This window comes from Crotalus tigris, unplaced genomic scaffold (assembly GCF_016545835.1).
Source record: "Crotalus tigris isolate CLP2741 ecotype Arizona unplaced genomic scaffold, ASM1654583v1 scf7180000024390.453493, whole genome shotgun sequence".
Taxonomy (NCBI): Eukaryota; Metazoa; Chordata; class Lepidosauria; order Squamata; family Viperidae; genus Crotalus; species Crotalus tigris.
In genome coordinates this window covers 312,681-325,134 of record NW_024100560.1, presented here as the reverse complement: position 1 = coordinate 325,134, position 12,454 = coordinate 312,681, and the positions used below count along the sequence as shown (strand labels likewise).

General features: G+C 38.9%; 1 protein-coding gene across 3 annotated transcripts; it reads right to left on the bottom strand.

Moving 5' to 3' along the window:
- Positions 1-4,367: 4,367 nt before the first annotated feature.
- LOC120301687 (olfactory receptor 14A16-like) lies at positions 4,368-11,281 on the bottom strand. Of its 3 annotated transcripts, XM_039329220.1 has the most exons (3): positions 11,192-11,243; positions 6,583-7,266; positions 4,368-4,646 (listed from the first exon to the last, which is right to left on the bottom strand). In XM_039329220.1, the coding sequence occupies exons 2-3, from the start codon at positions 7,174-7,176 to the stop codon at positions 4,578-4,580; spliced, it is 663 nt and encodes a 220-aa protein (XP_039185154.1). In that variant the 5' UTR covers positions 7,177-7,266; positions 11,192-11,243; the 3' UTR covers positions 4,368-4,577. The 3 variants fall into 3 exon arrangements, with proteins under 3 accessions (XP_039185154.1, XP_039185153.1, XP_039185152.1); XM_039329219.1 differs by lacking the exon at positions 4,368-4,646 and having other exon boundaries at positions 5,251-7,082; positions 11,192-11,281; XM_039329218.1 differs by lacking the exon at positions 4,368-4,646 and having other exon boundaries at positions 5,251-7,266.
- Positions 11,282-12,454: the final 1,173 nt, after the last annotated feature.

Genomic DNA, 12,454 nt, shown 5'->3' with positions numbered 1-12,454 from the left:
ATTGTCTTTGAACCATTGATCGGTGAGGAGCTCTTGTTTTATTTTCTTTGTCCCAGGGTCATCAGGATTAGGGACTCTGTGAGACATGAGTTGAGCAGCAGTTTGTGGATTGGAGATAATTGCTTTGTTAACCTCTTCACGCTGGCTTTTGTACTGGGGCAGTCTGGATAGAGCATCAACTAGAAAGATTTTTCCTCCCAGTATGTACTTTAGAGCAGGGCTTTTCAACCTTTTCACTGACTGTATCACTTTTAGGATATGGCAATATTCGAGTACCACCTAGCAAGTGTCAAAAACTTGATGACCAAAAAAAAAAAAAAAAACCTGTTCAAAGTTGCAATTGCACTGAAATGACTTATGACCATTTTTCACACTTATGACCATTGCAGCATGTCCAGGGTCATGTGATTTATATTTGGATGCTTGGCAACTGATTCATATTTATGATGGTCACAGTGTCCCAAGGTCATGTGATCCCCTTTTGCAACCTTTTGATAAGCAAAGTCAGTGGCAGGGCTGCTGGTGGCCAAGTGCTAAGTCCCTCCTTCCCTGCCTCCCTCTTTCTCATGCCCATCTCCTTCTGAAGGAAGAATTTGAACACCCTCCCATATTTTCCCTCTTCCATATATTCATCAAACAAGGAAAAGCCTCCAGAGACAGAAAAGACAAGCCACTAAGGGAACTAGCTTAAAAGGGCACATTCCCCTTTAAGAATTAGCTACTGGCTAGAAAGTTAAGGAGCACAGCTGGCACTTAAGGAAGAAAAAAAATGTAGTAAGTACTGACTGCTGGCTAAGGCAGCCTCTCCAAATGGCTCATTCATAAGTAAAGGAATGCTACAGGCAAAATCCATTCAGGAGAAAAATACTTTAAAATCCCTTGCAACAAAACTTACAGCTAACAATAGCAGTGCAATAGAAGCTAACAAGAGACATCAGCCATCAGCCAAATAGAAATTGTCAAACACTCCTTAAGAACACAAAACCCTCACTGCACAAATCCCAGAACTTCAAAGTCTCAAAAGCACATAAGAATCCTTCCACTTTCCATCTCCCTCCCTCCATGTCTCACCTCCAGCAGATGCTACCTTTCTTCATTCCTCATGGAGGGCAACCCCTCCCCTGCTGCATTTCTTGCCTGTTTGTTGCTGCCAGAATGGGTGGCTGCCACAGAAGTTGTAGATCAGCTCATGGCCAGCCTGCTAGATCTCTTCTCCCCCCACCCTCCATCTTTCCCTTCAGTGCAGCTGGAGCTGACTCCCCCTCCTTCCAAGGCTGCTTCTTTTTTTCTCTCTCTCTCTCCCCCACCAAACTGCCTCCTTTTATAGCCTCTCCTGTCTCCGCCCCCCCTCCTCCTTTCCCATGGGGGAGGGTGAGCCAGAAGTGAGCCTGGGGCCTTTGCCTGCCCTAGCCATTCTGCAGCTCCATTCTGTGCTGGCTCTTTTCCTCTCCCACTACACTTGGCTAGGCAGGGCTGCGTACCACCTGCCACTTGTTAATGTACCACAAGTGGTACTTGTACCACCAATTGAAAAGCCCTGCTTTAGAGTGAAGTTAAAACAGTTAAGGTACTGTGCCCATCACAGTTGTTTCAGGGACAATTTGCAGGGAATTTTCAGTGCTTCTAGATTTTTGTGATCAGTCCATACTTCAAAAGGCACCTTGCTCCCTTCTAGATAGCGCCTCCAGTTTAATGGAGACCAGCAGATCGCAAAAGCCTCCATTTCCCACACAACCCACCTCCTCTCACTCTCAGTAAAATTTTTTTGAAGTGTAGGGCTGTCAGGTCCCACTTTTATTTCGTTTGCAGTAATACAGCTCCAACAGCCATATCACTGGCGTCATCTTGAATTACAAAGGGCTCCCCTGGGCAGGGGTGCTTTAAATTCTCAAAAGTGATTTGATAGTTCATAGCCCATGCTAGTGGTTGGCCTAGCCATGACTTCCCTCCTCCTTTCCCTGTTTTGAGTAGTTCTGTAAGGGGTAGGGCAATCTTGGCAAAGGGGCGGTAGAAGTTGGCGAAACCTAAGAAGCTCTGGAGCTGTTTGCGAGTCTTTGGGGGCCGTCATTCAATTACAGCTTTCACTTTGGTCAGGTCCATTTCAATGCCCTCATTGGAAATTCTATAGCCAAGATAATATAATTGGGTCAGATGAAACTCATATTTTGACAGTTTGATGTAAAGCTTGGCACTCAATAGTTTCTTTAATACATTTACATGATCAGTCATATTCATGCTGTATATCAGAATGCCATCAAGATACACCAGAACCCCTTTGTATAAATCAGCGGTTCTCAACCTGTGGGTCACGACCCCTTTGGGCAGCGGTTCTCAACCTGTGGGTCATGACCCCTTTGGGCAGCGGTTCTCAACCTGTGGATCGTGACTCCTTTGGGGGTCGAACAACCCTTTCACAGGGATCGCCTAAGACCATTGGAAAACACATATTTACGATGGTCTTAGGAACCTGTCTCGCTTTCAACTCCTCCTAAAATTCTTCATTCAGGCAGGCTTCCAGAGTTTGGCCAGCAGGATGCAGGTACCCCTTCCCCCTGTCCAGCCACCTCCCATGGCACCACACTGCTCCACATCCCACGCCTCAAGCCTCTATGGCACAGAACTGCTGGCGTGGTCCCCAATGGCCGCTGACACGCTCCCCGCTGCCAGCAACCATGCAAGCCCTGGCAATTGCTCCAGGCAAAGAAGTGGGTGGCTGGGGGGCCGCCGCAGTGACCCCCGAATGTGCGCTTGTCAGCTGGGAGGTCTGGCGACGGAGCCGGCTGGCATGGAGGTTGATGGGGAGGTGGCGGCTCGGCAGGTGGGTTCCTGCCTGCCCATGAATGTTGGGCCCATGGGGCTCGACACAGAGTCAATGGTCCAACATAACTTCCTTCCTCAGATGAGAAAGAAGGAAGCTCTCCTGCCCATGTCCTTTCCCACCCTCAAGTGACAACAGGAGGTTGCAGACAACTAAGTCAGCCGGTGCAGGAAGCCCTGGAATGGCCAGTCTAGGGTGCCTGATTGCAGTGCTGGATGTCTTTTGCTCCTCCTAGAAGCCGGTGGCAAGAGAAAGAAGTTGTTCAAACTTCAAGCTAGCTACTAGATGCCTATTCACATTTTTTTTCTTTTTTTTAAGTACTTGTCTGCCAACCCACCCCATCTGTAAAAGAAAAAGTCTTCCAACCAAGCACAACTTTTAAGGATTTTAAGGATCTTTGAGAGAAAGAGAGGGAGAGAGAAATAGAGAGAGGGAGAGAAAGAAAAATAGAGAGAGGGAGAGAGAGAAAGAGGGAGAGAGAAAGAAAGGGAGAGGGAGGGAGAGAGAGAAAGGGGGAGAGAGAGAGAAAGAAAGGGAGAGAGAGGGAGAGAGAAAGAAAGAGAGAGGGAGGGAGAGAGAAATAGGGGGCAGAGAGGGAGAGAGAGAGGAAGAGAGAGATTAAATTAGTAACATGGTTGTTAAGTGAATCTGGTTTCCCCCATTAACGTTGCTTGTCAGAAGATTGCAAAAGGGACTCACGTGATCCTGGAACAATGTGACCATCATAAATATGAATCAGTTGCCAAGCATCTAAATGTAAATCACATGACCCTGGGGATGCTGCAACGGTCATAAGTGTAAAAAATGGCCATAAGTCACCTTTTTAGTGCTGTTGTAACTTTGAACAGTCACTAAGCAAACTGTTGTAAGTCAAGGACTCCCTGTACTTTATCACTTTTTTCCATTTTTTTTTTGGGTCATCATGTTTTTGACACCTCACTAGGTGACTTTTGGTACTCGAATGTTGCCATATTCTAAAAGTGGTACAATCGGTGAAAAGGTTGAAAAGCCCTGCACTAATGGACCAATTATTTCCTTCACTTTTTTCTTGTTTTTTACATGTTGAAAGAAGCTTTTTTGTTATTTTTGACTTTGGTCGCAAGCCTTAGTTCATTTTGAGCCTTAGCTTTCCTCACTTCATCTTTGCAGGCTTGGGCTATTTGCTGATATTCTGACTTAGTATACGGATTTGTATACTTCTCATTCATGCCATTTTAGTTGTGCTCTTGCAAAGACTGCCCCGAGAATTTCTGATCTGGTGAGAAAGAATCAATCTCAACCTTCGCACTGACGTTGGCTTTTTACACATACTGTCGCAAAATGTAACAATGTAGTTTACTGTTGTTATATTAAGACTGTTATCCATGCTACATCATGCTTCAAGACAAAATTTCATTTATTTGTAATTAGAAATAAATATTTCACAATATATAATTATATATAATGCTTTAATTATGTTCAATTTGTAACAAAGAAAATACATCCTGCATATCAGATATTTACATTACGATTCATAACAGTAGCAAAATTACAGTTATGAAGTAGCAATGAAAATAATTTTATGGTTGGGGGTCACCACAACATGAGGAACTGTATTAAAGGGTCACGGCATTAGGAAGGTTGAGAACCACTGCTATAGGTGAAATAACAGATCAATAAATGCTCAACAAATTCCTAAGTTTCACTTGAACTCTTCTAACATGGGAATCTGTGTTTTCCATAAATTTGGAACTGCATTTGTGTTGCAGACAAATTTCCTTCACCATCTTAGGATGAGGCACAATTGATTTCTGCTTATGATGAACAATATTCTTTCTTCAACTTTTCTCTTAAAAAACAAAACAAAAAAATGAATGAGGAGAAATTCAGTATCATTCATGATGTGAGCAAAAAAAATTCCAAACTTACTTTTTGGAATAGAAAACATAGCTTTCTTTAAAAGCCAAAGAAAGCTATTAAAAAAATCATTAAAATAAAACTAACTATAAACAAATAATATGGCATTTGTTTACAAAGATGATGTTTAGCACTGAAGCCTCCTTCTATGTTAAGGTTATTTTATTAAGAAATATAGAGCTATAGATTTTGGAAATAATGTTCATCTAAAAAATAGAACACAAGCAATCTTCACAATTAAGCCCAACTGAACCCAAAATCTCTGCTGCTAAGTGAGACAGTTGTTAAGTGAATTGTAGCCTCATTTTATGACCTTTCTTGCCACAGTTGTTAAGTGAATCACTTCAGTTGTTAAGTTAGTAACACGGTTCTTAAGTGAATCTGTCTTCCCCATTGACTTTGCTTCTCAGATGGTTGCAAAAGGTGATCAGATGACACTGCAACAGTCATAAATGTGTGCCAAGTACCTGAATTTTGATTACATAACTATGGATTTGCTGCAATGGTCATAAGCGTGAAAAACAGTCATAAGTCACTTTTTCAGTGCAATTGTAACTTTTAATCATCACTAGACAATCTGTTGTAAGTCAAGGACTATCTGTAATAACCCACTATTAAAAAAGTCTGTCTTTACACATACTCCACAGTATCCAGAGTTCATTTCCTCTCAAAGTCTGTCGATCACAAACTGGCATAAGCCACGTGTGGAATGCAATATGCCAACTAAGTATGTATTTCCCAATAAAGATGGCAATAATCTGAATTTTTGCTCTTTGGAAAAGATTTTGCCCTTTGAAACAATGTGAATTCATGAAAAAAATTGTACATTAGCAAAATAACCAAGTAGCCTGCTAAAAGAATTTCTTTTAAAAGTTGAATATTATTAAAAAGATGGTCCGTAAGGTTTAAAGAGATTATGGGTTTATTGAAACAATTTCCTAAATCATATTGTTTCCTTGGCTTTGGTTTATACATTGTGTAAAGCTAGTTAATATAGTTTTTAAATCATGATTTATGCCTTATTATTTTCTGGGATGTAAGGAAATTTTGGCTTACTCAATAAGTGATTGAACTGTGGCTTAGTGTGATATACAAAGTCAGCTCCAGTACCAAATTTTGCAATGAATGCATTGGAAAAATATTTGGATGGTGATTTCAATAAAGATAATCTCTAGTTTGTTTTTTCCCTAATGAAAGACTGCCTGTATTGAATAGAAACCAGGATCTGAAACTGAAATCTCTAAAGAGAATGATAGAAAGATTTTGAGGGCATCAGTTCATCATTATAATCTGATCCTGATACTAAAGCCTAGAATGGCAGTTTTCAACATGTGGAATTCAGGATGTTGCTAAAATAATGCACAGCATTCTGACAATCAGGGCAGTAATTAGAGTTTTGGAATCATTGGCTGACATCCTCTCAAGTACTATGTTGATCTAGAAGAGCAAACCCTACTTCTACCTTAGCCTCAACAAAAATAAGGGAAATAGACACAGAACATTTGATATAAGGAAAAATATTTTTAAAATATCTTCAAAATAAAGTGTTAGAATCTGCACAATTTTGACAGCACAGACTTGATTTTCTTATTTCTTATACTGTAGATGATTGGATTGAACAGTGGTGGAAGTAAAGAATATAGGGCAGTTAATGCAAAATCTAAATAAATGGAAGTATTAGAAGAAGGTTTCAGATATGCTAAGCATGCAGGTACCAAAAACATGGAAAAGACTATAAGATGGGGAAGACAAGTTGAAAAACTCTTCTGCCTTGTTTTCACAGATGGGATTTTCAACACTGTCTTGAAAATCAGTGTATAAGAGACAAAAATAAAAATAAAACAACCTAATGTTGCAGTGATACTCACAAATATAACTCCAGCTTCAATTAAACTGAATCCAGAACATGATAACTTTAGCAATTGTGGTATTTCACAGAAAAACTGATTGACAACATTAGAACAGAAAGAAGTGGAAAAAGTGCCACTGGTATGCAACATTGCATAGAGGACACTTGTGACCCACACCAGAATCACAATTTTGGTGCAGGCTTTCCAATTCATCACCATTCCATAGTGCAGTGGATGGCAAATGGCAACATACCGATCATATGCCATTACTGTCAAGAGAGATAAATCTGAAGCTTCAAAAGAGACAAAAATCAAGACTTGTGCAAAGCAACCAAAGTAAGATATGTGTGTGGTGTCCATGAGGGAATTTATCATGGATTTGGGGACAATGACTGAAACAATGCCCAGGTCCTGCACAGCCAAATTCACCAGGAAGAAGTACATGGGTCTGTGTAGTCGATGGTCAAAAGCTACCGCAGATATGATGAAAAGATTTGTTGCTGCAGTTGCCAGGTATACTATGAAGAATAAGAAGAAATGTAGAAGCTGCAGATGACGATCTTTGGAAAATTCCATGAGCAGAAAATAAGAAACAATTGTCTGATTCTCCATACTTAGGACTGAGATGAATGCCACATCAGTAAGGAATCAGAGGTGAAAACACCATTAAATTAAAACAATGAAATTACAGCTTGATACGTACTGGGAACAGAAAGAAAAACTTTAAAAGTAATGTGACAACAATTAAACAAACACTACCATGTTAAAAGAATGCCAATGTCCAGTCAGTGCACTCACCATTTATTTCAATTAATCATTGATGAAATTACCAACTAAAATCTCTCTTCTTTTTTTTTTTTTTAACCTTCTTCCATTCCAGTTCTTTACATTGTTTTTATGGTTAAAATGTTTGTTAGAATTTGGAAGTGTCTGCCAAGATTTTCCAATTTAAACTATGGAAAAAACTTGGGAGACTTTACATTGGTCATTTTTATTACATTTTTATAAGACTAAGAGATCAACCCCGACTGCTCTTTAGAAGGCCAGATCCTGAAGTTGAAACTCAAGTACTTTGGCCACCTAATGAGAAGGAAGGACTCACTGGAGAAGGGCCTAATGCTGGGAAAGATTGAGGGCAATAGAAGAAGGGGACGACAGAGAATGAGATGGCTGGATGGAGTCACTGAAGCAGTAGCTGTGAATTTAAATGAACTCCAGAAGATGGTAGAGGACAGGAAGACCTGGAGGAACGTTGTCCATGGGGTCGCGATGGGTCGGACACGACTTTGCAATTAACAACAACAACAAGTTGTTGGTAAAAAAAAAAAGGAGTGCCAGTTAAGTTTTGCCCTGGAAATGAGGAGAGAGTGAGTTCTTCTCCCACCTTAGGCATGAAAAACTGCCTGAGTGACTTTGCGTCGGGCTCAGCCCAGCCCACCGCACAGGGTTGTTGTTGTGGGAGAAATAGGAGGAAGACAGAGTATTAGGTATGTTTTCAGTTTTGAGTTACTTAAAAATAATAAAGAAAGGATAGCAATAATTAAATAAATATAATATATAATGCCTTGATCTCTTAGAGAAAAGACAGGGTATATAATTCCATGAACATATAGATGTAGTGCGTGGGACCAGAGACTGTTGCCTAATCTCTGAGTATGTTTAACACACACACAAGCACAAAGAGATGGAGATTTTTTTTTTTGATACCTGTTTTGGGAGATTTTTTGAAAAATAAGATTATAATGCTTAAATAAATGGTGGTGGAGTATTTATATAAGAAATATGAGAACTTTACTTAAGACACTCATTACATCATTATGTTATTTACATTGTATCTTGGCTCAAAATTTGCTTAATTTATGGTCAAGACAATTTATTTTTTGTTTAAAAAAGGGAGGAATTCATTCTTTTTTTCATCCAGAAGTTAAGCCTTATGCTTTAGAACAAGGGTGTTAAACGACCGGCCCATGGGCTGGTTGCATCATATGGAGGCTATGCCCACCCCAGCTATGGCAATGCAAAAAAAGTCGTGATATGTTGCGACAAGTCACGTGATGCAGCGAGTTTGACACAAGTGTTTTAGAAGAAGTCTGCTAGCATTTCTAGTTCCAGAAGACATCCCACTCTGAATAATAATAATAATAATAATAATAATAATAATAATAATAATAATAATAATAATAATAATAAAGTTGGAAGGGACCTTGGAGGTCATCTAGTCCAACCCCTTGCTCAGGCAGGAAACCCTATACCATTTCAGACAAATGGCTGTCCAGTCTCTTCTTAAAAACTTCCAGTGTTGGAGCATTCACTGCTTCTGAAGGCAGGTTGTTCCACTGGTTAATTGTTCTAACTGTCAGGAAGTTTCTCCTTAGTTCTAGGTTGCTTTTCTCCTTGATTAGTTTCCACCTGTTGCTTCTTATCTTGCCTTCAGGCACTTTGGAAAATAGCTTGACTCCTTATTCTTTGTGGCAACCCCTGAGATATTGGAACACAGCTATCATGTCCCCCCCTCGTCCTTCTCTTCGTTAAACTAGACATACCCAATTCCAGCAACCGTTCCTTATATATTTTAGCCTCCAGTCCCCTAATCATCTTTGTTGCTCTTCTCTGTACTCTTTCTAGAGTCTCAACATCTTTTTTACATCATCGTGACCAAAACTGGATGCAGTATTCCAAGTGTGGCCTTACTAAGGCATTGTAAAATGGTATTAATACTTCATGTGATCTTGATTCTATCCCTCTGTTAATGCAGCCCAGCACTGTGTTGGCTTTTTTGGCAGCTGCAACACACTGCTGGCTCATATTTAAGTGATTGTCCACTAGGACTCCCAGGTCCCTATCACAGTTACTGAGCAAGGTACCCCCTGTACTATACCTGTACATTTGGTTTTTCTTGCCTAAATGTAGAACCTTGATTTTTTCACCATTGAATTTCATTTTCTTAGATAGTGCCCAGTATAGATTGCCTTTACTTTTGTACTATAATTGTAATAACCAAAGGAAAGAAAATTAATAGTATTAAAAGGGATCCAATAGTTTCAAAGTAAGATCAGGCAAACACTCCCCTTAATTTTTCTTATTTGAATTCCTAATTGCTGTGTTTTGTTGGTCCAATGGCAACAGATGTAACAAAATAATAACAGTAATTGGTAAAGATGTCACAATTATGTATTCTTCCCAGTCATACTTTTTGTTAGTCAGAACAAGGATCAAACCTCATTTACTTTTCTATGAGACTTCTTGTGTTGTGCTCTGCTTCTCTTTCCTCCTTTCCTCTTACTTCAAGTCATTCAGAAGATATGCAAACAGGGATAGCCAGCCCTAAGCTTCTTCCTCACTTGCCTCTGAGAGAAACCTCACTGAGCCTCTGAAGCGAGATTCTTTGCCTCCTAGACTGAAAGACCTCCACCAGTGTGGCCTTGATGCTGACAAAGGCCAGCTATGCCCCTCCCAGGATTTGGACTTGTGGGATAGCCCAAGGAGATGGTTGGGCTTTATGTAACATGAGCCATGTTGCTTTCCTGGACTTTACATGTACAGCTTTCCTGACTCCTTGAAACAAACAAGTTGAGTTGGGTATCATTGCCTGGAAGAGCACAGTGGCATCAACTGATCAGCTGGATTCAAAATCAATCAAACCTTTCAGATTGGTCTTAGTCTTCAGCTTCAAGAGAACCATGGTTTGAGATTCCAAGAAATGCATTAAGGAAACCCAGCAAAAGACCACTAACAAAGTAGTTACTGATAGGGACCCACTATCTTCCTTCCTTTCCAACTGATAGTGAAACCTTCTAATGCGAGCCTTCAAACTTTGTAATTCTGGGTACATACATGCTTTTAAAAATATTCTTAATTATCATTTCTATTTTTCTCACAGTTTATTACTTATACAATTTTAGCATAATAAAGTAATATGCCATCATAATGGTGTATTAAAATAGATTATTCCATTGACTGATAAATGTTGGCCTGGATGTACACTTTATTGACTAGCTAAGTTTTTAAAAACTCATATTTGAATGTTCCCACTAAAAAATAACAAAGAGTAACAAGAGATTTGTCTCTTCCATTGTTTTTGCTCTAATATAGAATGAACACATTCTACCATAGTAATGAATTTGAACAACATGAATCAAATTTTTAACTAGAATGAAAAACAAACATTATCCCAGATGAATCTAGAAATGATATTATAGATGCTAATTCAGCAGTTAGTACTCAGTTCAACCAGGGTTTTTAAATTTGTGCAAATTGTAAAGTACTCCTTTTTTAATATCCAGTATCTGCATGCAGAAGATATACTGTTATGTTAATCACTATCTTGTTTCATTATTTAGGAAGGTTATGGGCCACCCCTTCTGCTACAGTAGATTTTCATTATTTTCTTCATAATACTTTAAATCTATATTTTAGGATAAATCTCCCAACCCTAAAAAGTTTCTCTATTATAGCAAAATAGTACTAGGTTATGATTTTATTTGTTTTTCAATCCTTTCCCCAGAGTCAGAAGTATAAAAGTGAGTCTAATACAGACTCATTGATATGTAAAGAAATGCCAATTCATTCTAGAAAGCAGGAAATTGCCTTTTGGCAGAACAATCAATGTATAGTAATCATCACTTACTATTTTTCTTCACAGATTTATTATTCAGTAATGCAGAAATGCTATAGAAATTGTCCAGCTATGAAAAAGATGTATCAGTGGGTAACTGAATTTATATTTGGGAAGCTCAATAATATGTTGACTTTATATTTGCAATTATTTTGCTTCCTTCTAGACTATACAAAAAATAACAAAATATTATAATGAGTGTCTGGATGTTTAATATAATTAGCGATTAGCAGTTACTAGTCTCAACACATGGGATTCTCCAGGGAATCACCTACAGTATCCCCCATCTCCCATTATTTTTATTTTCTAAACATCGCTTAGGAGGCAGGATTCAGTCTGGGTCAGTCACCAGGACCAGAGGTTTAGTCTTCCAGGTTTTCAGACTTCTGAGGATGGGTTCCAGCATGAGTCCAAAAGCTTGAAAGACTAAACCTCTGGTCCCAATGATCCAGATTGGATCCTGCAATATTATCCTGGGACTTGTATATTCATCTTCATTCATGAGGTCTAATATATATTAAACATTGTTGGTTCTTGAAATTCATTTTAGGATATCGTTCCTTCTGATAAGCACAATATTTTATTAAAACTAATGACATATACTGCAGACAAGGGAACCTGGCAAATATTCATGAACTCTAAAATAAGACAAAGTTAAGTCTATCAATAACTGTAATTCATGTTTGCTCCAGACTGGCAAAAAAAGTCCCACTGAATATTGACTATGAGTTCATTTTCAATTGCACATCAGGTGGTCTTTGCCTATTGATCACAACTGGGATTGACAAGTAAGTGCCCCCGTCCTTGTGACATCACATGACCATGCCAGACTTACCACTTTATTTCCACTTCTGTCATTAAATGAATCACTGGGGTTATTAAATAAGATATCATATGATTACTACTTAAAATTCCGTTTCTTCATCCTTCCTTAATGCTGCTTGGAGGGAGCCAGTAGTTAAACACATGAATGTCAATCATGTGACTCTTGGATGCTGCCACATTCATAAATGCAAAGCCATTTTTTCCCTAACCTTTGTAACTGTTGCTTAGTGAGGCAGTTGGTAAATGCCTGTATCATTATAAAGTATTTATTAAAGCAAGGATTACCTGAACCATTATAAAATGTTTTTAAATTTGTCTGTTTATGACACATGGAAAAATTTCATTGCCAGTTTTGACCTTTTGGAAATATCCTTTAATGATAAATCCATGTTTATGGCATTTGATGTCCACTTCTGCACCCCATTTAATACAGAAGATCGTCTATATTCA

Coding starts and splice junctions, on each gene's coding strand:
- LOC120301687 (XM_039329218.1), bottom strand. CDS start 7,176: ATGGAGAATCAGACAATTGTTTCTTATTTTCTGCTCATGGAATTTTCC.